This window comes from Sporobolomyces koalae (assembly GCF_050403365.1).
Source record: "Sporobolomyces koalae JCM15063 DNA, S_koalae_JCM15063T_v1_ctg1, whole genome shotgun sequence".
Taxonomy (NCBI): Eukaryota; Fungi; Basidiomycota; class Microbotryomycetes; order Sporidiobolales; family Sporidiobolaceae; genus Sporobolomyces; species Sporobolomyces koalae.
In genome coordinates, this window is record NW_027481770.1 from 682445 (window position 1) to 707927 (window position 25483).

General features: G+C 57.3%; 9 protein-coding genes across 9 annotated transcripts; 7 read left to right on the plus strand and 2 right to left on the minus strand.

Moving 5' to 3' along the window:
* Positions 1-1301: 1301 nt before the first annotated feature.
* On the plus strand, positions 1302-2343 carry RPL19B (60S ribosomal protein eL19 RPL19B; the record flags this gene model as incomplete). The annotated part of the gene is made up of 4 exons (XM_076675332.1): positions 1302-1657; positions 1813-1840; positions 2094-2252; positions 2320-2343. 4 exons carry the CDS (start codon positions 1302-1304, stop codon positions 2341-2343), a joined length of 567 nt encoding a protein of 188 aa, XP_076537416.1.
* A 1147-nt stretch (positions 2344-3490) lies between these two features.
* On the plus strand, positions 3491-4163 carry JCM15063_003412 (RlpA-like double-psi beta-barrel domain-containing protein; the record flags this gene model as incomplete). Its single annotated transcript, XM_076675333.1, has 4 exons — positions 3491-3728; positions 3797-3919; positions 3988-4044; positions 4114-4163. 4 exons carry the CDS (start codon positions 3491-3493, stop codon positions 4161-4163), a joined length of 468 nt encoding a protein of 155 aa, XP_076537417.1.
* Positions 4164-4445: 282 nt separating this feature from the next.
* On the plus strand, positions 4446-5629 carry JCM15063_003413 (carbon-nitrogen hydrolase family protein; the record flags this gene model as incomplete). The annotated part of the gene is made up of 5 exons (XM_076675334.1): positions 4446-4754; positions 4816-4966; positions 5030-5224; positions 5295-5353; positions 5417-5629. The coding sequence occupies 5 exons, from the start codon at positions 4446-4448 to the stop codon at positions 5627-5629; spliced, it is 927 nt and encodes a 308-aa protein (XP_076537418.1).
* Positions 5630-6040: 411 nt separating this feature from the next.
* Positions 6041-7120, plus strand: JCM15063_003414 (carbon-nitrogen hydrolase family protein; the record flags this gene model as incomplete). The annotated part of the gene is made up of 4 exons (XM_076675335.1): positions 6041-6343; positions 6414-6564; positions 6634-6815; positions 6890-7120. The coding sequence occupies 4 exons, from the start codon at positions 6041-6043 to the stop codon at positions 7118-7120; spliced, it is 867 nt and encodes a 288-aa protein (XP_076537419.1).
* A 142-nt stretch (positions 7121-7262) lies between these two features.
* HGH1 (Hgh1p) lies at positions 7263-9207 on the minus strand (the record flags this gene model as incomplete). Its single annotated transcript, XM_076675336.1, has 8 exons — positions 7263-7562; positions 7637-7831; positions 7915-8050; positions 8119-8246; positions 8337-8648; positions 8724-8837; positions 8948-9038; positions 9110-9207. The coding sequence occupies 8 exons, from the start codon at positions 9205-9207 to the stop codon at positions 7263-7265; spliced, it is 1374 nt and encodes a 457-aa protein (XP_076537420.1).
* A 141-nt stretch (positions 9208-9348) lies between these two features.
* JCM15063_003416 (uncharacterized protein) lies at positions 9349-11750 on the plus strand (the record flags this gene model as incomplete). Its single annotated transcript, XM_076675337.1, has 7 exons — positions 9349-9497; positions 9635-9711; positions 9836-10143; positions 10209-10416; positions 10478-11019; positions 11099-11655; positions 11735-11750. 7 exons carry the CDS (start codon positions 9349-9351, stop codon positions 11748-11750), a joined length of 1857 nt encoding a protein of 618 aa, XP_076537421.1.
* A 333-nt stretch (positions 11751-12083) lies between these two features.
* Positions 12084-14192, plus strand: OPI1 (transcriptional regulator OPI1; the record flags this gene model as incomplete). Its single annotated transcript, XM_076675338.1, has 4 exons — positions 12084-12671; positions 12747-13112; positions 13187-13773; positions 13853-14192. 4 exons carry the CDS (start codon positions 12084-12086, stop codon positions 14190-14192), a joined length of 1881 nt encoding a protein of 626 aa, XP_076537422.1.
* Positions 14193-14557: 365 nt separating this feature from the next.
* Positions 14558-15972, minus strand: NOP53 (Nop53p; the record flags this gene model as incomplete). The annotated part of the gene is made up of 2 exons (XM_076675339.1): positions 14558-14585; positions 14660-15972. 2 exons carry the CDS (start codon positions 15970-15972, stop codon positions 14558-14560), a joined length of 1341 nt encoding a protein of 446 aa, XP_076537423.1.
* A 291-nt stretch (positions 15973-16263) lies between these two features.
* GCN1 (Gcn1p) lies at positions 16264-25299 on the plus strand (the record flags this gene model as incomplete). Its single annotated transcript, XM_076675340.1, has 21 exons — positions 16264-16830; positions 16894-17058; positions 17127-17195; positions 17259-18274; positions 18343-18499; positions 18576-18884; positions 18957-19140; positions 19213-19577; positions 19648-19969; positions 20051-20265; positions 20339-20492; positions 20557-20894; positions 20963-21832; positions 21903-22046; positions 22109-22758; positions 22820-23115; positions 23174-23223; positions 23284-23658; positions 23722-24319; positions 24389-24523; positions 24587-25299. 21 exons carry the CDS (start codon positions 16264-16266, stop codon positions 25297-25299), a joined length of 7692 nt encoding a protein of 2563 aa, XP_076537424.1.
* Positions 25300-25483: the final 184 nt, after the last annotated feature.

Sequence of the window (25483 nt, forward strand, 5' to 3'; positions counted from 1 at the left end):
TCAGTGTGCACAAGAAGTCCAGTAGCGAGGGGTCTGCTTAGTATTGACGCAAAGAGGGTCTGCTCAGAGGGGTTTGTGGCTTTGGGTCCGTTTTCGCAGAAGGGTTCGCACAATGTGACGTTGCATACGAAATGTGCAGAGGTAGCATTGAGTGACCCTAGTCCTCCTCATCACATTTTTTTAAGCTGACGTCGGCCGGGGCAATGCTACCAGAAATTCCTTGCGCTTTCACGTGCACGAACACCATGTGCTCAGACGGCAATGCATGCTAAGGACGATTGCTTGCAAATCGCCAGCGGATCGCGCGGATGGAACAGAGTAACTTGCGACGTTCATTGCAGCGTGGGTCAGCCTACATGCGTCCTGTCGATATCGAGGATCAATCCCGCCACTATGTACTGTAACAACTTCTGCAGGAGCTGGCAGACCCGGAGCGCAAGGCGAGTAGGCGCGAGGACAACGAAGGGAAGCCTGGGATGAACCATGGAGCATCAGATACATAGTCAAACATGTGACTGCATTTAACAGAGCAGCGGGGACCGTAGCCGAGGGTAACAGGCAGCTCAGCGTGAGAAGCGAAGAAGCGAGCGATAGCTTATGTTATGTACGGTGATAGCCGGAGCGAGCACACAGTTCTTGTCCGAGCTTCTGGTAGCCATACGTTGGGTCACTGTATTGTCTGTGGAATGACCGAAGGTGGCACGGGTCGAGGTCGCTATCGCGGACATTTGGCGACGCCGGCAACCTGCGTTACCCTAACAACCGAGTGATCGCCTCTTGCCGATGGTCCCACGCGTCTCCTGAAAAGGCGTCTTTCTGCACTTCGACACGATGTGCCGGTATGCGAGAGGCGGATAGGTCGAGCGGATGTTGACACTGGCGGGCGGGGAAGGATCGATGGCAAGAGGTGCCCAAGTCTTGCTGAACAGTCCCACGAGAAGGGGAAGAGACGACAGTGTGCATGGGAGGCGTGTAGGAGCGGGGGAGTCGGCGAGGGTGAGAGCGAGAGAGAGAACAAGACTAGAGGCAGAAGTGAACTTGGGGGCGAATTTTCGAACGAGGAGGAAACGCCAGCTCGCTGGTCCTCCCTTCCTCTCGTCTGCGCACCAATCAACAAGGTCAGTACTTGGTCGCCCGGCTCGCGAGTACGCAGCGGACCAGTAGCTGACTCTCGTACGTGCCACCCGCCGTCTGTCAACCCCTTCGCGCCGCCTCGATCTCGACTCTCAAATTTTCAAACTCGCCTCGCCCCTCGACTCATCGCCCTCTTGCGCCCGCACACTCGCGTTGTTACAGTCGCCATGTCCAACCTTCGCTCGCAGAAGCGCCTCGCCGCGTCGGTTCTCGGCGTCGGAAAGCGCAAGATCTACCTCGACCCTTCTCACATCTCTGAGATCGGCCAGGCCAACTCGAGGCAAAACATCCGTCGTCTCCGCAAGGATGGCTACATCATCGTCAAGCCCCAGGTCGTTCACTCGCGTGTCCGCGCCCGCGAGCACGACGCGGCCAAGGCCAAGGGACGTCACACCGGTACCGGTAAGCGAAAGGGTAGTGCCGAGGCCCGTATGCCTACCAAGGTTCTCTGGATGAGGAGGCAACGTGTCCTCAGGCGCTTGCTCCGCAAGTACCGTGAGGAGGGCAAGATCAACCGTCACCTGTAAGTTTCGCCTAGTCGATCCACCGTTTGCTGGCTACCAGGGCACGCGCTGTTAGCGAGTACAGAACTCGGAAGATGGACGCAGCAGGACCTGGTAGCGAGCGAGAGTGGTAGAATCGGCCAACCGACTGACAGTCTGGGTTGTCTTCAAACAGCTACCACGAGCTCTACATGAAGGCCAAGGTTCGTTCTGTCCTCCTCACTCTCTTGTCCTATCGTCAGATCTGACCCGTTCTTGCGCTACAGGGTAACGTCTTCAAGGCGAGTTCATTTTCCAGAGAATGCGAGATGCAGGGGGAGATGCGGATCAGGAGAGAGACTGACTCGATTCGTGTGCATTGTTCGTGATGGGATTGGCTCGTAAACAGAACAAGGTGAGCATGTTCGTGTGAAGGTGTTGCCGTGTCGTACGAGACTAACCCGTCATCTCCCACAGCGTGTTCTTATGGACCACATCCACAAGGCCAAGGCCGAGCAGAACCGCACCAAGGTTCTCGCCGACCAGATGGAGGCTCGCCGTGCCGCCAACAAGGCCGCTCGTGCCCGTCGCGCCGAGCGTGTTGCCGAGAAGAGGTCTGCCATCCTCGCCGTCGAGGTATGTTTTCGCGTGCACATTTCCCTTGTGCCGGGCGCCCCTGACTGGTTATTTGCCATTACGACAGGCCGAGGGCGAGACCCGCGAGTAGATCTGTACGCCAAACTGAGAAGGTTTTTGGTTTCTGGAATTTGGTCGCTAAAACACAAAGATGCGGAAGTCGGAGAGAGAGTATCTCGTCACTTGCGTCGATGGTCTCGGAAGTTGACCCGGCTCAAGGCCCTGAGTCCCGATGCGCGCGCCAAAGCCCTTCCAGTGCCGCTCCAGGCGATCTCCGTCGCGCTAAATCTCTTTGAAAGGGTCCTTGCGCATGATGTTTGGCTCCTCTCCTAGGCTTCACTGTTCCGTATTCTTCAGACGAGCCTTCATTTCGTCTGTTCGTTCGCTCCCCAGGTGATTGCGCTAAGGACGGCTTTCAGCACGGACCATTCGCGTGCATGCCGCGCGATATCAAGTTAGTCAACACGCCACTCGTACACCTCAGTGACATCAGGCATACAGCAGAGATACCTACTTTGCACCAAGCTCGATGCGATTGCTGTATTGACTACATCGCGACCGAGTCCGTGCGCTCTCGAAATTTCGACTTTCGCTTTAACTATTTGACTTCCCCCTGGCTTATGCACCTTTCAGATTCGAATGCCTCCTATTTGCTTTCAATCGCCATGCAGCTGCATCTAGCATACAAGGCATCGACTCGGAAAAAACAGGTTACCTCCCTCAAAAAAAAATTGGGTTGGTCTTGCCGACTCGAGAATGTCTTGCTCGCGGTCTCGATCGAATTTGACCCACGTCAAGTTTGATTCGATTTCGTTCTAGATATGATCGCCTTCTACCGAGCTTGGGAATAGTCCGGCTCATCGGCTCAGAACGCTCAAAAGCGCGGTCGCGAGGGCGGCGAGATCTCCGGACTGCTCGCGGCAAATGAATATCGACGATTCGAGGCAAATGAATTCCCTTTGAACGTCAGAATGCGGCGATACTCCACGCGTTCAAGGACAACCCTCGCTCGTCTGACTTTTTCGAGGGTGAGCACCCCCAAAGACATCTTGCTCGTCAAAAAGGACAGCAATGATACCCATGTCGTCCTCTTGTCTACACCGCTCCTACACCCACACCTCTCCCTCTTTCCGATCTCCTTTCCCTGTCCTCGCTTGAATATCTTATACAAAATGCTTCGTTTCAACATCCTGGTCGCTTTCGTTCTCGCCTTCGCAACTTGCGCTTTTTCCGCTCCCATGCCCGTCGAGGCCCTGGCACCTGCCGTGATTGAGGAGCGAGACGTCCTTGAGACAAGAGCCAACAAGAAGGTCGTCAAGAAGCCGTCGCAGAAGACGGTCAAGAAGGCCGCGAAGAAGGCTCCCGCGAAGCCCAAATCGACTCCGGCGCTCTACACTTCCTCTTCGTCGTTCTCGGGTCAAGCCACGTGGTTCACGCAGGACGGAAACCCTGGATCGTGCGGCAAGTGGTCGAACGGTAAGTGCTCGTCTTGTCATTGAAACGATTGTTTTGGGTCGAGCTCATCGTTTCTCAACTTATCGTAGACAACACTCTTCTTGTCGCGCTTAACTCGCCCCAGGTCCGTGCATCCGGCAACAAGTGTGGCTCGTGGGTTGTCGTTAAGAACAACGCCAACGGCAAGACGGTGAAAGCTCAAGTTCTTGACGGTGCGTTCTCCTGTCTCTCGCGTGCAATTTTCCCGGAATGGCGGCTGACATTGTTCAAAACACTACAGAGTGCCCCGGCTGTGGATGGGGATCGCTCGACTTGTCCCTTGGCGCTTTCAAAGCTCGTAAGTCGCTGCTTGCTTGTCTCGACACCTTTCTGTGGCAGATCCTGACAATGGGTTCTTTCATTTCAGTTGGAAACCTTGACTCTGGCGTTCTCCCTATCTCCTGGAGCTGGGCTTGAAGTGGTCCTCTGAAGACTATCGTATGCTGAAAACCGTCGTGCAGACGGAGGGAAAAGGACGAAACGAGCTGTCGCTGGTCGGAGCTCCGTCTAAGGGATTTTTTGTTGTTTCACTTTGGTATATAGGTAGCTTCGCTTGTTGTTGGAACTTAGCCCTAAACACTTTTTTTCGTGCACGAGGAGTGGAAATTCCGTTTACCGCCGCGGACGAGTTGCGAGATACCCCACATTGCATATGGCGCGACTCCGACGTCCTGCCTGCCTTAACGACAACCTTTCAAGATGCCGCTCGCTGCTGTGGGTCAGCTTTGCTCGAACGTCAGCGTCTCGCGAAACAGCAAGATCGCATGTGACCTCATCCGACAGGCCGGAGCCAAGGGTGTTCAGATATTGTTCCTCCCCGAAGCGACGGACTTTATCGCACCAGCCGACCAAGTCAAGCATCTGTCGCAATCAATTGACCAGCCGGGAGGATTCGTCGAGATAATCAGGAAGCAAGCACGAGACAGTAACGTCTGGTTAAACCTCGGGATTCACGAGAAAGGACCGGCTGAAGGTGAAGATTCGGGGCGTTGCTACAATACCAATCTGGTACGCAGCCAGGTTCTGACAGTCTTAGGAACCATACTGAATTCAGCTTCTCACGAATCAGCTGATTGACGATCGCGGCGAAATCGTTTCGTCGTACCGTAAACTCCACCTCTTCGATGTTGCCATCACGGGAGGGACCCATATTCTTGAGTCCAGGACGACCATCCGAGGAGCTCGGCCGGTTCCGCCAGCGCCGACACCAGTCGGAACACGTTAGCACGTCTCTCCAATCCCGCACGGTCAGGCGTGATGCTGATCCTGCCGCGTCACACCAGTCGGTCTCATGACGTGTTACGACCTTCGTTTCCCAGAGCTGTCACTGAGTCTGAGACGTCAAGGAGCGCAGCTTCTGTGTTATCCTTCAGCATTCACCGTAAAAACTGGCAAGCTTTACGTATTCCGCTCGCGCATCCGGCTCTCATCGCGACTGACGTGCTTCATGAAAATCCACGCAGGAAAAGCACACTGGGGTGAGATGCGCGACATCGTTGTATCGCACTTTTTAACTCAGACTGACGAGTGGACATACTTCTGCTCCAGAAACCTTGCTCAAAGCCCGAGCTATCGAAAGCCAGTGCTATGTGTTCGCTGCTGCGCAGGTAGGTGACAGCATATGCTATTCACGGGGACGTAAGCTGAGCAACGGGGAGAGTATGTCGCAGTTTGGCACGCATGCACCGGGACGAGAGTCGTTCGGGCATTCCCTGATCGTTGGTCCTTTCGGCGATGTGCTCGCGGCAATCGACACACCACAGGATAGTCTCGACGAAGGCATTCTGGCCACAGCTGAAGTCGACCTCTCGGCTCTCGAGCAGATCAGGCAGGAAATGCCTCTATGGGACCAGCGCAGGTTCGATGTCTACCCCGAACTGTAACTCGTCGTCCACATACAACATGCAAGGGGCGACTCAACCGACGGAGAGAGCTTACGATGGTTCAATGCGCTCGTCCTATAATTCCGGATATGCCTGCTATCACGGTCGCAGCTCAGCTCGGCTATTCCGCCTAGACGTGCAAGCGGCTCTTCACGGCTCCCAGCTGCTATCATAGACGATGGGTCCAACTTTCGGCATCTAGAGCTGAGTCGAATTGTGTCACGTGTGGGGATTTCGCCTGCCGAGATTGCGAAGGTGGTGTGTCACGTACGGCGGTGACGACTACAAAGTCTAGCATCGACTGGGTTTCTTCCGGGGTACGACGTGCGACGTTGAGACGAACTCAAAAGCAGCTGTCACGCGGCTTGAACATCTACCGCATCCTTACTCTCGTTTGATCATCCGACCACTATGTCCGCCAAAGCTTTCGCCGCCGTTGGTCAACTGACCTCGACCAGTGATCCGAAACACAACGCTCTCCTGGCATGCTCGATTGTGCGACGCGCTGCGAAACTCTCCGCCAAGTTGGTCATGCTTCCCGAGGCGTGCGACTTTATTGGAACGCCTGACGAAACCAAGAAATTGACGAAATCGATCGAAGAGAGTGAATTCCTGACGGCAGTCCGCAAACAAGCCAAGGAAAGCTCATGCTGGGTGTCTGTCGGTGTCCACGAAAGCAGCGAAGACGAAGGAAGAGTTTACAATACCAACGTGGTAAGAGCTCATTATTTCGCTTTTCCGAGATAAATCCGTCGCGCATGGCTGATTCGCATGTTCGCGACAGCTCATTGATGCAGACGGCAACATTGCGTCCAAGTACGAAAAAATCCATCTGCTCGACGTTGACGTGCAAGGAGGAGACTCGACACAAGAATCGGACCTTGTGGTCGAGGGCAAGAGGCTGACAGACCCAGCGCAGACCCCGGTCGGAAAGCGTGCGTTGAATCCCATTCGCGCCCTGCATTTTTCTTTAGGCTAATCTAGCTCGAATGCCGTCTATGCAGTTGGTCTCCTGATCTGCTACGATTTGCGGTTCCCAGAACCTGCCCTTGCACTGAGGCGCAAAGGTGCCCAAATCATCGCTTACAACTCGGCGTTCACGGCGCGAACCGGTCCACCTCATTGGGAGGTCCTCCTGAGAGCGCGAGCAATCGAGAACCAGGCCTACGTGCTCGCTGCGAACCAGGTTTGTCACGATTTTTGTGGCATTAACGTCTCAAGCTCGATTACTGACCCATCCGTCTTTGTTCGAACTGACAGATCGGAGAGCATCCCTCGGGTCGACAAAGCCACGGTCACGCAATGATCATTTCGCCCTGGGGGGACGTGCTCGCACAGTGCGCTGATCGTCCCCCGGCCGACTCTAAGAAGCAAAGCGAAGACGATGGCGACTTCTGCATGACCGAGATCGATCTGGATTGGGTCGAGGAACTACGAGAATCGATGCCGCTCCTCAAACAGAGACGTACCGATGTTTACGGCCAAGTATAGAGGACCATGCATTTTATAGACTCTTGAATATTGTTTTCCGCATGATTGCACGCCAGAGCGACTTCGCCCTTCGGGTGCAACCATCTATCAGACGGTACTGCGTCGAGAGCGTGAGATGACAATGTGAGAATTGCTTGTAGATCTAGACCTCTAACAGCATCTCCTCCTCGTCCTCCTCGGGTTGCATCTGCGATAGCGGCAGATTATCTGTTCTCACCCAATCCCGTTCCTTCTCCTGCTCTACAACCTCTCCATCCGCTCCGATGAATGTTGTCGAGCTCGCCGGGGCCGCCTCTTCGTCGCCTCCTTCGAGAGGTTTCGAGGTGTTCGAGTTGGGGTCGAACGAAGGAAAGGCAGATGACGGAGCGATCTCTTCGATTGCCGTATCTTCGCCTTCGTCCCGCATCAACAAGTTGACCAATCGAATCATCGGTTCCGTGACCTGCGACGGGAAATCGATATTCGGGGGGTGCGGTTTAGTACTTGTCCCCCGATTCTTGCGAGTTTCGTTCTTACCTTGGGATCCTTTTCGGCCAAATGAGCCGCTTTGATGACTTGATACACTCCTCGGTTCCTCATCGCCTCTCGGTTCGCGCGACTTGTCGCCAACAAGACGAGAGTTTCAACCAGGATGGATCGGATCGTGGCATCAGGTTCTCGCTCCTTCTCTGGTGGCAAGAGTTGCAGGTCTTGAGGAAGTTCGTCCAATACCTGTTCAAAACAGACAAGACGGATATCCAGATCAGGACTGTTGGATCTCTTAGAATGGATGAAGCAGAGGGTCGAGGACGCACGTCAATGTCAAACTCCTCGTTACCGCACAGAGGCAACAGGAGTTGGACGAGCAGGTCGATGCAACCTTCCTCGGCAGGCTCGTCGTTTTTCGATGCGACCAGCCGCGTGTGACCGGATTTCTCGAACGCTGCGTTCCTGTAAAAGGGGAAGCGTTGATGAGGAGCCTGGGGAGGATTGTCGATCGAATGTAAATGAATCCGTACTTGATCGTGGAAGCGACACCGCCTCTTCGAATGGGTGAAGGATGTTCGGTGAACGAAATGAGCTTTGAGAGTGGCGGTTCGACCGAAGCATCCGGCGCTGCGAGGAGGAAAGCACGACCTTGCGGGAACTAGACGAAAAAATAAGGTTACGAAAACCGCTTGCAGCCAGTCAGCTGGGGTCGCCTCGCGTCGATGCTGGCAAGAGATCGGGATCTCACGAGAGAGATGTTGGCAAACACGGAAGCGAGAAAGTCGTAATTGGCGTTGGGGTTGTACTTCTTGCCTTCACCTTTGAGATGCACTTCGAGCAGCAGATCGAGGGCGAGAATCTCGTCCTCGACGGCCGGGGACTTGCGCGCGGCTTTCTCGACATGCTCGTCGTTCTTGTCCGGGTTCGACGAGGACGCCGAGGGGGAGGGCGCGACTGAGAAGGGCACTCGCAGGTTCAGGATCTGGAGAGAGACGGTGTCGAGTTTCGACATGTTGGACAGGAGCATGCAGGCCAAGTCGGACAGGAGCGCCTTGTCGTCCTACTCAGGGGCAAGACGAGGTATGAGCGCTCTAGGCGGATGCGCTTGAGACGATTCGCGCGAACGAGCACGCACAACGATCATGCGGACGAGGCCGGTGATGAAGCCTGGGATCTTGGCGAGCCGCTGTACGACGACCAGCGAGCTGGTCAGGTTGATCAAAGCCGAAAGAGCATCGTGCGCAATGATCTGTCGCAGGTAAATCGGGAGCAATTTGTTCAGGGTCCGCGCAAGCTCTCGCTCCTCGACAGGTTGCGTTACAGGACGTCTTGCGGTGTGCACGAGCGAGAAGGACGTACCTCCTGGTCGGCGCACATTGCCGCGATCTGCTCAATGTGGTGCTCGCGCGTGAAGAGCATGCGTTCGGGGGCATTTTGCACGGTGTAGGGACTGCACAAGGTAGCTTTCAGCTTTCTCGCGCTGACGCAGACGCGTGTCGGAGCGGTAGAAGCAAGGCTTACAGAAGCGTCGCCAAAGCGATCCTTCGGACAGGCGCCTGCGGGTCGGACAGAAATTGGAAGAGCTCGAGGAGCTGCATGACGGTCTGAGGCTGTGCCATGGTGCCGAGTTGACTTTGATGACGAAACGGCAGCGACGACTTGGAAAAAAGTTGGACGACGCGATTTCCTGAAAAGTCCGCAAGCCGACTGCCGCCGCCGCTCTATCTCGCGCTATCAGCACACCCCCAAATCCCTCGACCATGTCTGCCCAACAACCGATCGCACTCCTGTCTGTGTACGACAAAGCGGGCCTCTTGCCGTTTGCGCAGGGCCTCGCGGCTCAGGGAGTTCGCCTGCTCGGCAGTGGAGGAACCGCCAAGGCGATCCGCAACGCCGGCATGGAAATTGGGTACGTCTGACAGTCGTGCGGTGCGCTCACTTGCGAGTGTGCGTGTGAGTGTACACGACGAGCGGGAAGTTGGGCGAGAGTCGAGCGGGTCGCGACAGAGTCAAATCGGCTCACCTCGTCTTGGTTTCGACTTGCAGCGATGTGTCCGACATCACGGGTGCGCCCGAGATGCTCGGTGGTCGAGTCAAGACCCTCCACCCGGCTGTCCACGGAGGTGAGTGCGCTGGCTTGATGCGGAGCAGAGTGGGCTCGGACCCGCTCGCCCATCGCAACACCGCCTCGTCGTCCTGCGCCTGCCGTCAGCTCACCCGCTCGTGCGCCCTCGCGCTCGCCTGCAGGCATCCTCGCACGCAACATCCCCTCGGATCAGGCCGACCTCATCGCTCAGCAGATCGCGCCCATCTCGGTCGTCGTCTGCAACCTGTACCCGTTCAACGAGACCATCGCCCGCATCCCGCCTCCTTCGATCCCTGAAGCGGTCGAGGAGGTCGACATTGGAGGAGTCACCCTCCTCCGTGCCGCCGCCAAGAACCACGACCGCGTCGTGATCCTCTCGGACCCCAAGGACTACGACGAGTTCCTCGCGCAGTGGAAGCAGGGCAACGGTCAAGTCTCGGACGAGTTCAGGCAACGCATGGCCGTCAAGGTGAGCCGTGCCACCGTCGCGTTGCCTTCTCGAATTGCACGCCAGCTAACGTGGCCTCGTGACAGGCGTTCTCGCACACCGCCGCCTACGACACTTCCATCTCGAACTACTTCCGCCGCCAGTACGTCTCGGCAGATGCGATCGCGGCCGCTCCCGCCGACAACAAGGCCGACTTGACCGAGCGCGCCCAACAGCTCACCCTCCGCTACGGTGCGAACCCTCACCAAAAGCCCGCGCAGGCCTACGTGACCGAGGGCAAACTTCCCTTCTCCGGTGCGTTCTTTCCCCTCTGCGCACATTCCGGAGCACCGAGTCTCATTTCGACGTCTCGCAGTCCTCTCGGGATCTCCCGGCTACATCAACCTGCTCGATGCCCTCAACTCGTACGCCCTCGTGCACGAGCTTTCGCGTGCGTTCTCGCCCGCCAAGGCCGCCGCGGCTTCGTTCAAGCACGTCTCGCCCGCCGGCTGTGCGGTTGAATCGACGCTCTCTGAGGAGGAGATCAAGGTCTTTGACGCTGATGGCCTCGGATCGCTGTCGCCCATCGCGAGCGCGTACGCCCGTGCGCGCGGCGCTGACCGCATGTCCTCGTTCGGAGACTTCATCGCCCTCTCGCACACGTGCGACGTCTCGACTGCCAAGATTATCTCGCGCGAGGTGTCGGACGGTATCATCGCCCCTGGGTACGAGCCCGAGGCACTCGATATCCTCCGCAAGAAGAAGGGCGGCAAGTACTGCGTGCTGCAGATGGACGCGTCTTACGTCCCTTCGCTCACCGAGACTCGCCAAGTCTACGGTGTCTCGCTCGAGCAGCGCCGCAACGATGCCAAGATTGAAGCTTCGACCTTCTCCAACATTGTCTCGAAGAACAAGGATGTGAGTCGAGTTCTCAAGGTCACGGTGGACCGCGCGTGGGTTCGATGCAAGTAACTGACAATTCCGTATCACATTGCAGCTTTCGCCTTCCGCCTTGACCGATCTCATTGTTGCCACGACTGCGCTCAAGTACACTCAATCGAACTCGGTGTGCTACGCCTACAACGGAGGTACGATCGGCATTGGTGCCGGACAGCAGTCTCGCATCCACTGCACGCGTCTCGCCGGATCCAAGGCCGACGCATGGTGGCTGCGCCACCACCCGCGAGTCCTCGCGTTCAACTGGCGTAAGGGCATCAAGCGTGCCGACCGTGCGAACGGTACCGATGTGTTTGTCACGGGCGAGATCTTTGAAGCGGATCCGGCGGGCTCGGAACGCCAAGAGTGGGAATCGCTGTTCGAGCAAGGCCAGGTGCCGGCACCATTCTCGGCCGAGGAGAAGCGAGACTGGTTCAAGCAGCTCGCGGGCAAGGTCTCGTTGTCTTCGGACGCGTTCTTCCCATTCCCGGACAACGTCTGGAGGTCGGTCCGAAGTGGTGTCGGACACATTGCCGCGCCCTCGGGATCGGTTATGGACCAGAAGGTGATCGAGACTGCCGATGAGTCGAATGCGGTCTACATCTTCACTGATCTCCGGTAAGCCTTTTCGAACGAGCGTTTCGCTCAGGCCTTATTTCAGCGGCACATGACTTACCATCGCTAATGCATGCTGCAGGTTGTTCACCCACTAAAAGGAGAGTCAGTCACCTGCTCGCTGAAAAGCTAGGCGTCTTCACGAAAAGATGTCCGAGGCAGATTTCTCTGTATCGTCCGAATCCATTTGTTTCCCAAATTCCCGTAGTTCTTCAACAGGCATATCGCAAAAGCTACAAAGCAGCATTCAGTTTTCCTTGTCCTGATGTCTTTGATAGTCCCCTTTGTGCGAGACAAGACCGAATAATTGACGGCCAATATTTCGCAAGTGTGCAAGGGTCATGATCCTCGATCAGTGCACCACCTTCGTGCTGCCGAGATCGCTTCACCGCCGCGCATCGTCGCCATCGTCACTTTGAACCTCCTGCGCGATGGCGGCTAGTCCAGCTAGCGCCCACGAGGAAGAACTGAAGCCAGGCGATATCGAGATTCACGCGCAAGTTCGCACGTCCCATGACGCCTCCACGAATGTGCCCGAACCCGACGACTCGATGACGGACGACGTCAAACTCGCCATCTCGGCTCTAGGACTACTTCGAAACGAAGGAGGAAGCCAGGCTGGAACGGGACCTCGTGCGCCGCAGTCGTCTCGTCCTGATCACCCTCAAACTCTCGCATCCTCCTCTACAACGACCGGAGCGACTGCAGGACCGTCGCATTCGCCATATCGTTCGACTTCGACCGCTTCGACCTCGACGACCTCGGACGCGTGGGGCACCAACAGCACGAGTCTCGTGTCAGGTTCGGAAACGAGCACCGGCGCGTCAACCCCGATGACCACAACCTCGTTCGCGCCTTCCGATGGAGGAGATTACTTCAAGCGAGTACAGCGTGACCAGGACGAAGAGATCGAGATCGAACAGGACCCCAACTTTATCGAGCGAGTGTCGCAGTTGCCCCTCGTCAGCGGCGGCCTCGAATGGTACGAACGTAGCAAGGCAAACTCGAGGGTGGTCAAAGTGAGCACTCTTTCATAATCATTCATGACTTGCTGCAACATGGGCAGCACTCGCTAAATTTTTTTCGATGCACAGTATGGAGCTGGCTTGGTCGAATCTTCTCTCTCGGCAGTCTCGCGCCCGATCACAAACAATCTGCAGCTAGGACCTCTCGATGACTTTGCCTGTCGCCAACTGGACCGTATCGGCGCACCTCATCGCTCGCCAAGCAGGAGAGACGCAGAACCGCTCCGAGACGAGCTTGAACGTGAAAACACTCCCCCTTCGAATCGGCCCGAAGATGCCAGTGCGCGCAGGAGCGCGTCACCAGGGGGACAAGTCACAATGCATAATGCTCAGAGATCGAGGTGGCAGACCGTGCTCGTCGAGGCAGGAGGTCTCGGTGCAGCTGTCAGTGAGGAGAGCCTCAAGAGCTTGCGATACTGCTTGCAGTGGTTGATCGTGAGTTGAATCTCAAGCTCCTCACTGCACCAGGGGCCAGGCGAGGCTGACGGCGCATTCTCGGAACGTGACAGTATGCTTCTGCCCATCTCGACCACCAGATTTCGACCCTGCGCGAATTTATCCTCTCGCTGCGCGCTCTGAACCGTTCTCACCCGTCGTCCGCATCTCGAGACGGTTCAAGCTCGAAGGCGGTCGTCGTCGCATCTGCCTCGGCTCACCTCTCGCAAATCAAACACGACGTTGTCGAGACGATTCGCAAAGTCGTCGAGGTTGTGTCAAAATACGCCGGAGCTGCCCTACCCGAACAAGCGAAACGCTATGTCAAACAGAGTATCATGAGCCTTCCAGTCAAGTGGGCGAACGCAATCGAGAGCAAAGGCCCGTCGGGAGGAGAACGGATGGAACGACATGGGAGCGAGTCCGAGGGCTCCGGCGCTATCGAGAGGATGGGAACCGATCATACGCGCGATCGAGCTTCGGCATCTCACTCGGATCGAAGCCAATCGCGAGAAGAGCAGGACAGGGATGCGGAAGCGAGGGCCGCGCTTGGACCGACGGAAGAGGCAGCAGACAGAGTGCTCACCTTTGCCGTCGAGAGTCTCGACATGCTCAAATCCGTGTCAAGTATATTTGGTGAGAGTGTCGAGAAGGCTGAAGCGTAAGTACTTCGCTCGAGGACATCCTCGATGTTCGTTTTTGCGAAGTCGCCCGGTGCTGACCTTTCTCTGCGATGATAGCTGGATTGAGCGTCTGCGTATCGTTGGACTACAACGTCAGCGCCAGCGTCAAGAGCAGGAGCAGCAACAGCACGATGCTCCCCAGTCGCTCCTCGCGAGTTCGGCATACTCGGTACCGAGGGCGACTTCGTCAGCGTCCGACATTGGCACAGCATCGGGCGGCATGAAGCGTCGACGAGGTACAAGCTATGGCCCCTCCGAAGCTCCGGTCGACCGCATGCAAGAAGACAACCCCGCAAATCCGGGTGAAGAAGTCCTGACGGACGCAGAAGAAGTGCTCGCGACTGCGAGGAGAAAGAGGGGACCCAGGTCGAGGGAAATGAGCGCTCAGCTGAGCTGAGGGAGACTGCTATCGGCTCGAAAACCCCCCGGAAAAGGAATGAGAATCGGAGTGGATCCCTTTGAATCCGAATTTGTACTCGTACTGTGGTCGTCTCGTTGTTGTTTTTACACAAACGTATACCTGCCGTATCTCCCGCCTGTTTATGTCCTCCGTCTCTCGCTGTATTCCTCGCAATGTCCTGTCTGCCCCTTTGGACTTGATCGTCTGGAACTTTGCTCACTGCGACTCTAGCACTCTGGCTCTGTCGGATATCCTGGGAGGAAACAAGACGTCTACGATGCAGCGAAGAAGAGAGCGCGTGAAACCAAGGATTACAACAAAAGGAAATCCGCCGCAGGGAGAAGCCCATCGATCAACCTCGTCTAGCCAGACCAGTTCTTGTACGAGTACCTGTCAGGCGCGACACGAGTATCGATCAGCCACAGCACTCGAGAGGATGCGGGATAGGAGCGAGAGAATCTCACTTTTCGACCTCCTTCATCTTGGACCCCTTGTCGCGACCACGTCCGCCTCGCTTGCCTCCCTTCTTGCTCTCGTTCGCTCGCTCGACTGGGACTTTGCCTCGTCGCATGCCACTCGCGACCCACTCCTTCCACAGGTTGCCCTCGGGCTGCAGCGTGCGCAAGTTGTCGGCGAGCTCGTCTCCGAGTTGGAACGTGACGGGAGCATCGGGTACCCTCGAAGGTCCCGACCTGAACCTCGTCAGACCTTGTTCGGCCAATCGAGTTTTCCTCATTTTGAGCGCGAGGGCTTTCTCCTCGAGCGAGAGTTTCTCCTCGTCGGCAATCTCCTTCTGGACCGACTTGACATTGTGTACTGCCGCGATGCGCTTCTTCATCTCCCTCCGAAGTGCCAACTGTCTCGCCTCTTCGGCGACTCGCAATTTCGAGTTGCGTTGTTGCCTCGTCTTGCGTTTCGGCACCTTCTTCTTGAGCTTGTCCGCCTCGGCTGCTGCCGTCGGGTCCTCGGGTTCGTCGTCACTCTCGCCCGAACCTACTTCCTCCTCGTAGGCCTGCCAGACTTCCTTGCCCCGCGAGTTTGCGCGGGCCTCGTCCATGAGGTCCTTGACGTCCTGACCGCGCTCCTCGCGAGCCTCTTCGTTGGTGTAACGGTCGAGCGCGGTCGAGAGGAGCGCTTGGTGATGCTCGTGTGCAGGGTTGTACGACGTACCCGGATGCGGGATCGCGATCGAGCGGTGCGAGTTCGGATCGAGCATCTGGTGAGAATGCAGGGTCGAAGGTGCTTTCGGAGCCGGGCGCGTCTTCTTGTCGTGCGTCGCGAGCAACTGCTTCATGGCGGAATCTTCGTCTGCAGTGGCCTGTTCGGGCTGTAGCCACGCATCGTAGCTACCGGCGTCCTTGACTGCGTTCGAGAGCGGTTGCGAATTGCTGGACGACTTGATACCCCAGAGTCCTTCTCCCTGACCGTCCTTGCCGGCGATACGCTTGAGTTTCTCCTTGGTGGCTCTGTCCACTTTTCCTAGTTTCGCCTGAGTCTTCTTCGCCTGGACCTCGGCGCTCGGGACGACCCTCGACGAGAGCGCGGGCACGTCGGAGCGCTGTGCGAGGATCAGGTCGGACCGGAGCGGCTTGTGAATCGACTGGCCCTTGCGAAGTCGAGCCTGGGCCGGCTGCTGGTCGGCGAGGAGGGTGCGACGGACGGAAGCGCTTCCCTGAGTGTCGATCTCGAACAGCGGCTGCGATGCGGCGGTGGCAGCACGGTGCGCGGCACTCGACGGCGCCGACTTCTTCGAGTTGGCTCTCGACGCTTTCGGCATGGCGTACGGCAGACAAGGACGATGGGAAGAGGGAGAAGAGGGAACTTTAAGCGATTAAAATTCTCGAAGTCTACGCAGGTTCGAGCATTCAAGCATTCGAGCATCTGACGACTCGCAACCCGCACAGTGGCGACCCGAAGACTCACGCAGCGGTCTCTCGAACGCTTGCAAGCCGAAGCACCCCTCGCGGACCGCCCTTCGCTCGACCTCTGGGCCCGGCAGATCCACACGAGCGAGTCAGTCGCGGCACCTCGACCCGACTCCGCTGCCGCACCTGGAACCCGCACAGCCATGGCAGACGCCTACGCCGAATGGGACGCGTTCGTGCAGCGCGCCCGCGCCCAGCTCGCCGCGCCGAAACTGCATCCGAGACTCGAGTCACTCGCCGACCTGCTCGGGGCAGCCACCTCGGCAACGCTGGAGCCTGCACAGGTGCAGGATCTCGTCCGCCTGTTGATCCCGACCGTGCCCCGCTACACCGACGCCGCATCCCGCACTGCCGTCCTCAAGGTTCTCGCTGCTGTGCTCGCTCGCGACTACGCACCTCCGTCCCCGGCATCAGCCGAACCAGCAACCGCGAACAAGCCTGCGTTCACGAACGGCATGATCAAATGGCTCGAGAGCGAGGTCGCGAAAGTGGACAAGGCGGGTCAGGCTTCGACCCGTTTCGCCCTGCTCGGATGGGCTACCACCATCTACGCGTCGGTCCCTCCCGATCACCCGCTCGAGGACGGCCCCTGGCTCTCGCTCGTCTCGTCCCTGTCGACTCTTGTGTACGTGCTCCTCGACCCAGCCGCATCCGCAAAAGCGTCCATCAGAAGCTCGGTCCTCGTGTCGACTCGCCGTGCGATCCGCAAAGTATGTTGCTTCTCTCTCTCTTTTGATCTACTTTGCTCACCCATCGTGCTCGCGCGATCGCAGCGACACGCCTCGATCCCGCGCATCATCTCGACCCTTACGACCGTCAAGGCTGATCCGACGTACCGACATGCGGTCCTCCTCGGTATTGCCCTTGACGTTGCAGCGCATCTCAAGAATGGCAAGGGAGAGAAAGTCGCTGGCAAGCCGTACATTGAGGAAGCCAAGGTGGGTTGGGTTGCGCACAGATTCGCCGCACTGCATCCCTTATTGATCCGTGTACGACTTCTCTACAGCCGAAAATGATCGAGTACTACATCGGCTCCGTCGTGTCCTCGAAAGCGACGCCGCCTGCGCATGTTCTCGTAAGTCTCGGGAATTTTCTGACCTTAATCTGTCGTGTTTCCTGAGGTTGCTCTTGTTGCCAGACTGCCCTCGCTCCTTTCTTTCACTCGAACCTCTCGTCAGAGGAAGTCGGGTCAACCCTCGTTCCTGCTCTCGAAAAGGCGGTCAACCGGGTGTCCGAGGCCGGCCTCGCGATGCTCGCCGCATTCGTTTCTGCGCTCGACCCCGCGATCGCCTTTGACCCTTCCGTGCGAACCAAGCTCGCCCCCACGATCGTCTCGCAAGCGAAATCAGTGTCCGCTGCAACCCGTTCTTCCGCCGTTCAGCTCTTCACCCTCCTGTTCTCGTCCGGCGAGGAAGCCGATCTTCTCCCCGTGGTTGAGCAGATTCAAACGCCGCTCAAGACTGGAAAGACCACCTCGCCAGACCACCGGACTACCCTTTACACGATGCTCTCGATCCTGCCTGTGTCACCAAAAATCTCCCTCGACGCAGCTTTAGTTACTCTGGGCGCCCTGTCAAAAGAGTCGAACGAGCAAACCGTCGCTGCCATGTCCTTGACTCTGTCGAAGCACGTTCCAGCGGCTCTGCTCGGCAATTCTCCGATCCCTGCGACTCAGGTCGCGATCCTCGTCAAGGGCATGGCCGAGACGAAACCGCCACTTCGCCGCATTCACTGCCAAACGGTCGGTAACATCTTCTGGTCCCTCCCTGCGATCGCGACCGACGAGCGACCCATCACCGATGCGATGATCTCGTTCGCTGAAGCGATCCTGCCTGGACTCGAAGGCGCGCTCAAGACGATCACGGCCAACACGCTCAACTCGCCTGCGGGTCCGCTCGAGGGATACGTCGCCGTCGCAGTCCTCAAAGGTCGCCTCCAGCACTACACTGCTTCGAAAAAGCTCAACGACTCGATCCAATCGAACCAGACTCTGCAGCAACTCGGCACGACGGCCGGTGCCAAGCCCAATTTCTTCCTGTTGGACAAGCTGTACCGCAAGATTGCGACGAAGGAGGAAGGCTTGTGGTTCGCTCATGCTCTCGAGAGCTTTTTCGATGTGTACGAGGCCAGGATCGCAAAGGACGAGGCAGTCCGGTAGGTCCCCTCGCCTTCTCGAGAAATACTGATCCTGCCACCTGCTCACGCGCCTTGACCTTGCGCAGCGCATCTTTCGCGAGCGCTCTCGTTTTCCTCGCTGTCGAAGGACCCACCTTTGAAGTTCGCAAAGCAGCACTGGCACTCGTCAACCATGCAAATCAGCATGCTCCTCAACTCCTGCACCTCGCGATGAGAGAGGGCATCCGCTCGTGGCTCGTTCAGGTACGCTCATACCTACTCATGCCCGTTTGACGCAATCTTCTGACCTGGGACCTGCGCTTTTTTTTTTCTTCCTCAGGGCGAGAAAGCGAAAGCTCCGGTCAAGGCGGGCGCCGACGACGCTGCCGAACCGGTCGACCCTGCATCTCGACTCCGACCCCTCTTGATGGCACTCGTCAGCTTCCCCGAATCAACCCCTCGCGAAGTCATCGAAGAACTTGTCTCTCACCTTGTCGTCGTCGCTCATCACCCTCGTCTGTCGTCGACCGAGGCGAGCTTCTGGATCGAGATGCTTCTTCATGCCAAGGTCTCACCGGATCAACTGATTGCAGCCAAGCTTGACGAGCTTCTCGAACTCATCTGGGTTGACGCCTCGCTCACCCCGACCGTGAGTTCCATCCGCTAGCGGTCAATCTTGCCGCTCAGGGCAAGAAGCTCACAGGCCTTCTTTGACTTGCAGAGCAAACCTTTCACCCAAGCCGCATACCACGCAGTTACGACTCTCGCGCTTGTTCGCCCGGACCAGGTTGTGCCCGCAGTGTTCGCGCAGATCGAAGATGACCTCCTGCCCGCTCACCTCGAGTTTATTGGGGCCGAAGAGTTTGGAATCTGGGGAACGCCAGAAGGCACCACCTTTGTCGATGGTGAGCGGGACGAGACTCGTCCAATTGCGCACGCTACCTGACAGATCTGCTGACGCTCTCTCTCGCATGCAGTTCTCTCAACCAACAAATCGTCGGGAACCCCGACGGGCAAAGCCAACTCGAAGGAACACCAGATCGCCATGTGGGAGGCTGAACTGCGTGAATCCCTCGCTCGCAAGAAGCCCGTTGCGGCGCAAATGTCCAAACAAGATCGACAGGCGTTCGATAAACAGTTGGCGAAAGAGTCCGAAACGCGATCGCAGGTCGCTGCTGCTCTCGGCAGGTTGCGAAGAGGGTTCGAGCTGTCGTTGTGCTTGGTCAATTCGAAGACGGAGCTCATCAGAGAATACCTCGCACGCCTCGTCAACCACGTCTTGACGGTCATCACGATGCAGCCTGCCACGCTCGTTGCCTCCGAGGCGTTCAGTACCTACCTTGTGAGTGTCGAACGCTGCCTCGAGACAACTGGCTTCCTTGATCGGTTCTGATTCATGTCGAGCTTCTCAGGCCCTCGCGAACGTGTGCTCTGAGCGACTGGGTGTCTTTAAAGTCGCTCTCGGGGTCTCTGTCTTGCGCAGTGTAGAAGCCCAGGTCGTTCCCGACAATTTCCGCGCGGAGCCCTTGCCAGCACTCGTCTCCCGAGTGCTGTACCAACTTCGCTACCTCGCCGAGTCGTCTCCCTTCGATGCTGGTACATACGCGTACGCCGCACCGCTCGTGAGCAAGATTTTGAGATCTGGAGGAATCGGACTCGAGAATTCCGAGACCGAAGCCGCGCTCGAACAACTGTCGCTCGCGCTTGACTTCCTCTCATTCCACGCTCGTCAATGTAAATTATCCTCTGCTTCAAACAAGATGAAAGATCAAGCAGTCGGTTGACAGTATTTCTGATCTTGACTCGCTGCCGCAGGTTCCGACATTGCTTTCCCCCGTTTGCTTATGATTGGCGACCTCTTCGCTGCTCTCGTCGGGTACCCGTCTCTCAGCCGAACGGCCGCAACCGCAATCAGCGATCTCGGTGAATCGATCAAGGACAACGCGAACCAGGAGGAAATTACGGCTCTCCTCGATGGCGCTCTCACTGAAGAGGCCTTTGTGCGACTGGCTGCGCTGCAAGCACTTCAAGTATGTCTCTCATCTCTGCTCGACGATCGAGCGATTTGCGATTGAGACTTATGGCTTGTCGGTCGCTGTCTAGCCTCTTGATCTGACTGAGCTCGACTTCCCGGCCAACCTGTGGGTCTTGGCCCACGACGTTGACGAGCGCAATCGCGAGCTTGCCTTCACAGTCTGGGCCGAGAATGGTCTCGGGGTTCCGGAGAACTTCCTTCTCTCGCTCATTCCTCTACTCAGTAAGCTCGCGTGTCCCCCTGATCCTACTCCGAAAAGACCGCTCACTCACGGTCGCGCTTTTAGGTCATTCGTCTGCCGCTGTCCGGCAATCGACGGCTGCCGCGATCGCCGAAGGTGTTGGCCACCACCCGGACCATGCCGCCGATGCGCTCATGCAACTGATTGCGGAATACCAAGAGAAGGCGAAGGAACTTCTCCCGCAATACGATCGCTTCGGTATGCTCATCGAGGAAAGTCTCGATGCTGAAGACCCCTGGCGATCGCGCAAAGCTCTCGCTACGACCCTCCGGCTTCTCTCGCCCATCTTCTCGCCGGTCGACGTCAAGACCTTCTTCGACCTGCTCATCAACGGAGAAGCGCTCGGCGATCGTAGTCAATCCGTTCGTTCGGAGATGCTCGAGGTGCGTGCTTGCTCATTACGAGAAACTTTTCCAAGAATTCGGTGCTGACCTGCGCACGTGACGCACAGGCTGCCAGTACCGTTATCGACTCTCACGGCAAGGAGAACCTTCAAGAGCTGATCGCGCTCTTTGAAGAGTACCTCGGACGACCGAGCACTGGAGACGAGGTCCAGGACCACATTACGGAGGCACTTGTCATCCTGTTCGGTAGTCTGGCTCGTCACCTCGACCCCAAGGACGCCCGTGTCAAGACGGTCATCGGCCGCTTGGTCGAAGCCCTCAAAACACCCTCCGAGGTTGTCCAGGCAGCCGTCTGTGACTGTCTCCCTCCTCTGATCAAGGTTATCCCGGACGACGTGCCCGATCTTGCCGATCAACTTCTGAACGACCTCTTCAATGCGCCCAAATACGCCGAACGTCGTGGAGCCGCATACGGTCTTGCAGGACTCGTTGCCGGTCGCGGACTGTCCGCCATCCAGGAATTCGGCCTCATTGGCCGACTCCAGGACAACGCGGAGGACAAGAAAGCGATGCAAGCACGACAAGGTGCCGTCTTCGGGTACGAGATTCTCTCGACAGTCCTCGGTCGCCTGTTCGAGCCCTACATCACCGAGATCCTACCGCTGCTCCTCAACTGCTTCGGAGATTCTTCCACCGATGTCCGTGAAGCAACGCAAGATGCCGCCAAGGCAATTATGAGCAAGTTGAGCGGTCACGCCGTCAAGCTCATTCTCCCGACCCTCCTGGCAGGTCTCGACGACAAGCAGTGGCGAGCGAAGAAGGGTGCGATCGAACTCATGGGAGCCATGGCTTACCTCGCTCCCCGCCAACTCTCCGTTTCGCTCCCGACGATTCTCCCGCGTTTGACCGAGGTCATCACCGACACTCACAAGCAAGTTCGCGAGTCGGCCAACACTTCGCTCAAGCGGTTCGGTGAAGTACGTCCAGTCACGCTCCCCTATCTCCCCGATTCAATCCTGATTTAAGCCCCCTCGTGCAATTTTGTAGGTTGTCAGCAACCCCGAGATCAAGGAGATGACCCCTGTCCTCCTCGAAGCGCTTGTCGATCCAGCTCGCAAGACTTCAAAGGCTCTCGATGCGCTCCTCACGACGACTTTTGCCCACTTTATCGACGCTTCGTCCCTTGCTCTCGTACGTTATGCATCATTGCCGCATCTGCATTGCAAATGGCTGACGAAGGCTTGGATCGACAGCTCATCCCCATTCTCGACCGTGGTTTGCGCGAGCGATCGGCCGACATCAAGCGCAAGTCTGCAGCTATCATTGGCAACTTTGCTACGCTCACAGAGGCCAAAGATCTCGTTCCCTACCTCTCTCAGCTCGTTCCCCTCGTCCGCGAAGTCCTCGTCGATCCCGTTCCGGAAGCCCGCACGACTGCTGCCAAATCCCTCGGAGGACTCGTCGAGCGACTCGGCGAAGACAACTTCCCCGACCTCATTGACACTCTCATGGGTATGCTCAAGGTACCTTCGAGTGGTGTCGATCAGCAGGGCGCTGCACAGGGTGTTTCAGAAATTCTCGCTGGTCTCGGAACGGATCGATTGGAAGACCTCCTGCCGACAATCCTCGCCAACACGAGCAGCCCTCGCACTTACGTCCGGGAAGGTCACATCTCGCTGCTTGTCTTCTTGCCCGTCACCTTCGGCGATCGCTTCTCCCCCTACCTCGGCCGAATCATTCAGCCTGTTCTCGGTGGTCTCGCAGATGATTCGGACTTTGTCCGCGAGGCTTCTATGCGTGCTGGTCGCATGATCGTTGCGAACCACAGTGCGAAAGCGATCGACTTGTTGCTGCCTGAGCTCGAACGAGGACTTTTCGACGAAGCCTGGCGCATTCGCCAATCGTACGTGTCTCGTCATTGCGCATCGAGCGGCAGATTTTGACTCATCATTCCCTACACACAGGTCCGTCACGCTCATTGGAGACCTTCTGTTCCGTATCTCCGGAATCAGCGGAAAGATCAGCGAAGAAGAGGAAGAAGCGGAAGAGGAAGAGAAGGAAGATATCGCGCCTGGGATGGACGCCGCGAAGAAGGCTCTCATCGAGGGTCTCGGCAAGGAACGCCGCGACCGCGTTCTCGCTGCGATTTACATCGTCCGTCAAGACGCAGTCGGTATCGTCCGTCACGCCGCGGTGGGTGTCTGGAAAGCCCTCGTTTCCAATACGCCTCGCACGGCTCGCGAGATTTTGCCTGTGCTCAGTGAGTGTGACGCGAACTATCTGTGCTCTCTCAGCTCACATCGTCATCTTGTGCGCAGTGCAAACCCTCGTCCGCATCCTCGCCAGTCCGGGACTCGACCAACGAGAGGTAATTGATACCATTTGCAAATGTTGTGCGCGATCATGCTGACCTCTTGTCCATTTCCAGACTGCCGCTCGCTGTCTCGCAGACACATGTCGACGACTCGGAGAAGCAGTTCTCGGCGAAGTCATTGCCAACTTGCAGAAGGCCATGGACTCGCCCGACCGCCGTCAACGCGAAGGTGTCTGTCTCGCCCTCACAGAACTCATGGCCAACTCGTCGAAATCGTCACTCGAAGCGCACGAGAGCGCCGTCATCGCTGCCGTCCGCTCGGCTCTTGTCGACAGTGATCCTCATGTCCGATCTGCCGCTGCACAAGCATTCGATATTGCTCAACAGGTCATCGGTGCGCGATCTATCGATGAGACAATCCCGACGTTGCTCGATGCGCTCCAGACTCCTGGAGACAAAGCCGATGCGGCTCTCGAGGCCCTCCGCGAGGTTTGTGATCATTTCAAAGATTTTTGAACGCACCGGTGCTGATTGAACATCATATCTCTCCAGGTCATGCAAGTGCGCGCCGAGAAGATTTTCCCAGTTCTCATTCCGCGTCTCATCGCCAAGCCTATCACCGCGTTCAATGCCCGCGCCCTCGCAGCTCTCGTCCGTGTGGCTGGCTCTGCCCTCGGTCGTCGACTTACCCATATCGTCGACGCCCTGCAAAATGCACTCGAGACGGAAACGGACGAGGACACGCTCGCCGATCTCAACGAGGCTCTTACCGCCGTCCTTGCTTCGGTCGACGACCACGAGTCTGGTCTCGGAAGCCTTCAAATGCACATGCTCGGCCTCTGCAAGCATGAATCGCCGACAAAGCGTATCACTGGTTGCAGTCTCTTCACCCGCTTCTGCCAAGCGACCGAAGCCGACTTCTCCGACTACACCGTCGACTTCATCCGACAACTCGTCTCGCTCCTGGACGACCGGACACCCGACGTTGTTTCGGCTGCCTGGAGTGCGCTCGATGCGCTCGTCAAAAAGATCGACAAGGAGGACATGGAGCCGCTGGTCGTACCCTTGCGCCGCACAATCGAAACTGTCGGAACGCCGGGCGTGCCTGTCGACGGTTTCTCTCGGCCCAACGGTCTCAAACCTATCCTTCGTGAGTTCCCTCTCCATATCTCCTTGCAACGGACATCTTTCGCTGAATGCCATATTGCCTGTGTTTCAGCAATCCTGTTGCAGGGTCTTCTCGCTGGTACTGCCGAGCAGCGAGAACAGGCTGCGTACGGTCTCGGAGACCTGGTCGAGCGAAGTTCGCCCGAGTCTTTCAAGGCCTACTGTATCCAGACGGTTGGTCCCCTCAGTAAGGCTTTAGATCGTACTACTCGCCGAACGCTCCCTTCGCTAATGCTCTTCTGGCATACAGTCCGTGTCATTGGAGACAGGTTCCCCGCTCCGGTCAAATCCGCGATTCTCTCGACCCTCACAATCCTCCTCACTCGCGTCCCGCAGTTCGTCAAGCCCTTCTTCCCTCAATTGCAGCGCACCTTCGTCAAGTGTCTGGTCGACCCGACTTCACTTTCGGTGCGCAACCGAGGTGCGACCGCGTTGGGAGCGCTCATGGTCCACCAGGCCCGTGTCGATCCTCTCGTGACCGAGCTCGTCAACCTTGCGAGCACCGAGGAAGGCGAAGTGCGGGATTCGACGGTCAATGGTCTCGCCAAGGTCGTCTTGTCGGGTGGCAAGAACCTGTCCGAATCGAGCGTGTCCTCTATCGTCGACCTGATTTCCGAAGCGTTCGCTGAAACGCCGAAAGAGTCTTATGCGACGGCCATCGCTCGCACGGCCGCATCCCTCGCATACCACGACTCGGAGTCCCTCTCCTTCATCCTCACTTCGTTCGTGCTCTCGACTCAACTCCCTCCGACGCAGATCTCGACCATCACTGTTCGAGAATTGCTCGACACGGCGCCACAAGTCCTGTACGATCTCGACAAAGATGCGACGGTTGATCTCCTGCTCAAGCTGTCGGCGACTGGTGGTAACCCGGCCCTCGCACGACCAGCGCGTGAAGCGAAAGAGCTGTTGAAGGAGCGCGAACCTTGGTGCGACGACGACAGCGTTCTGAGCAAGCTGTAAAACCATCTTGCATCTAAATCCTTCTCTCCGCACACAAAAGTAACATATTTTTGGTTTCCCGGCCTGTCCTCTTCTCCTCTCTGTTGCAGATAGATAGAAGTTTTCGTCTACTGAACATGCAAAAGTACAAAGTGTTTCCCTTCGCGCTTGGTCCGTTTCGGTTGAAATGCGGGGATGCCATAGG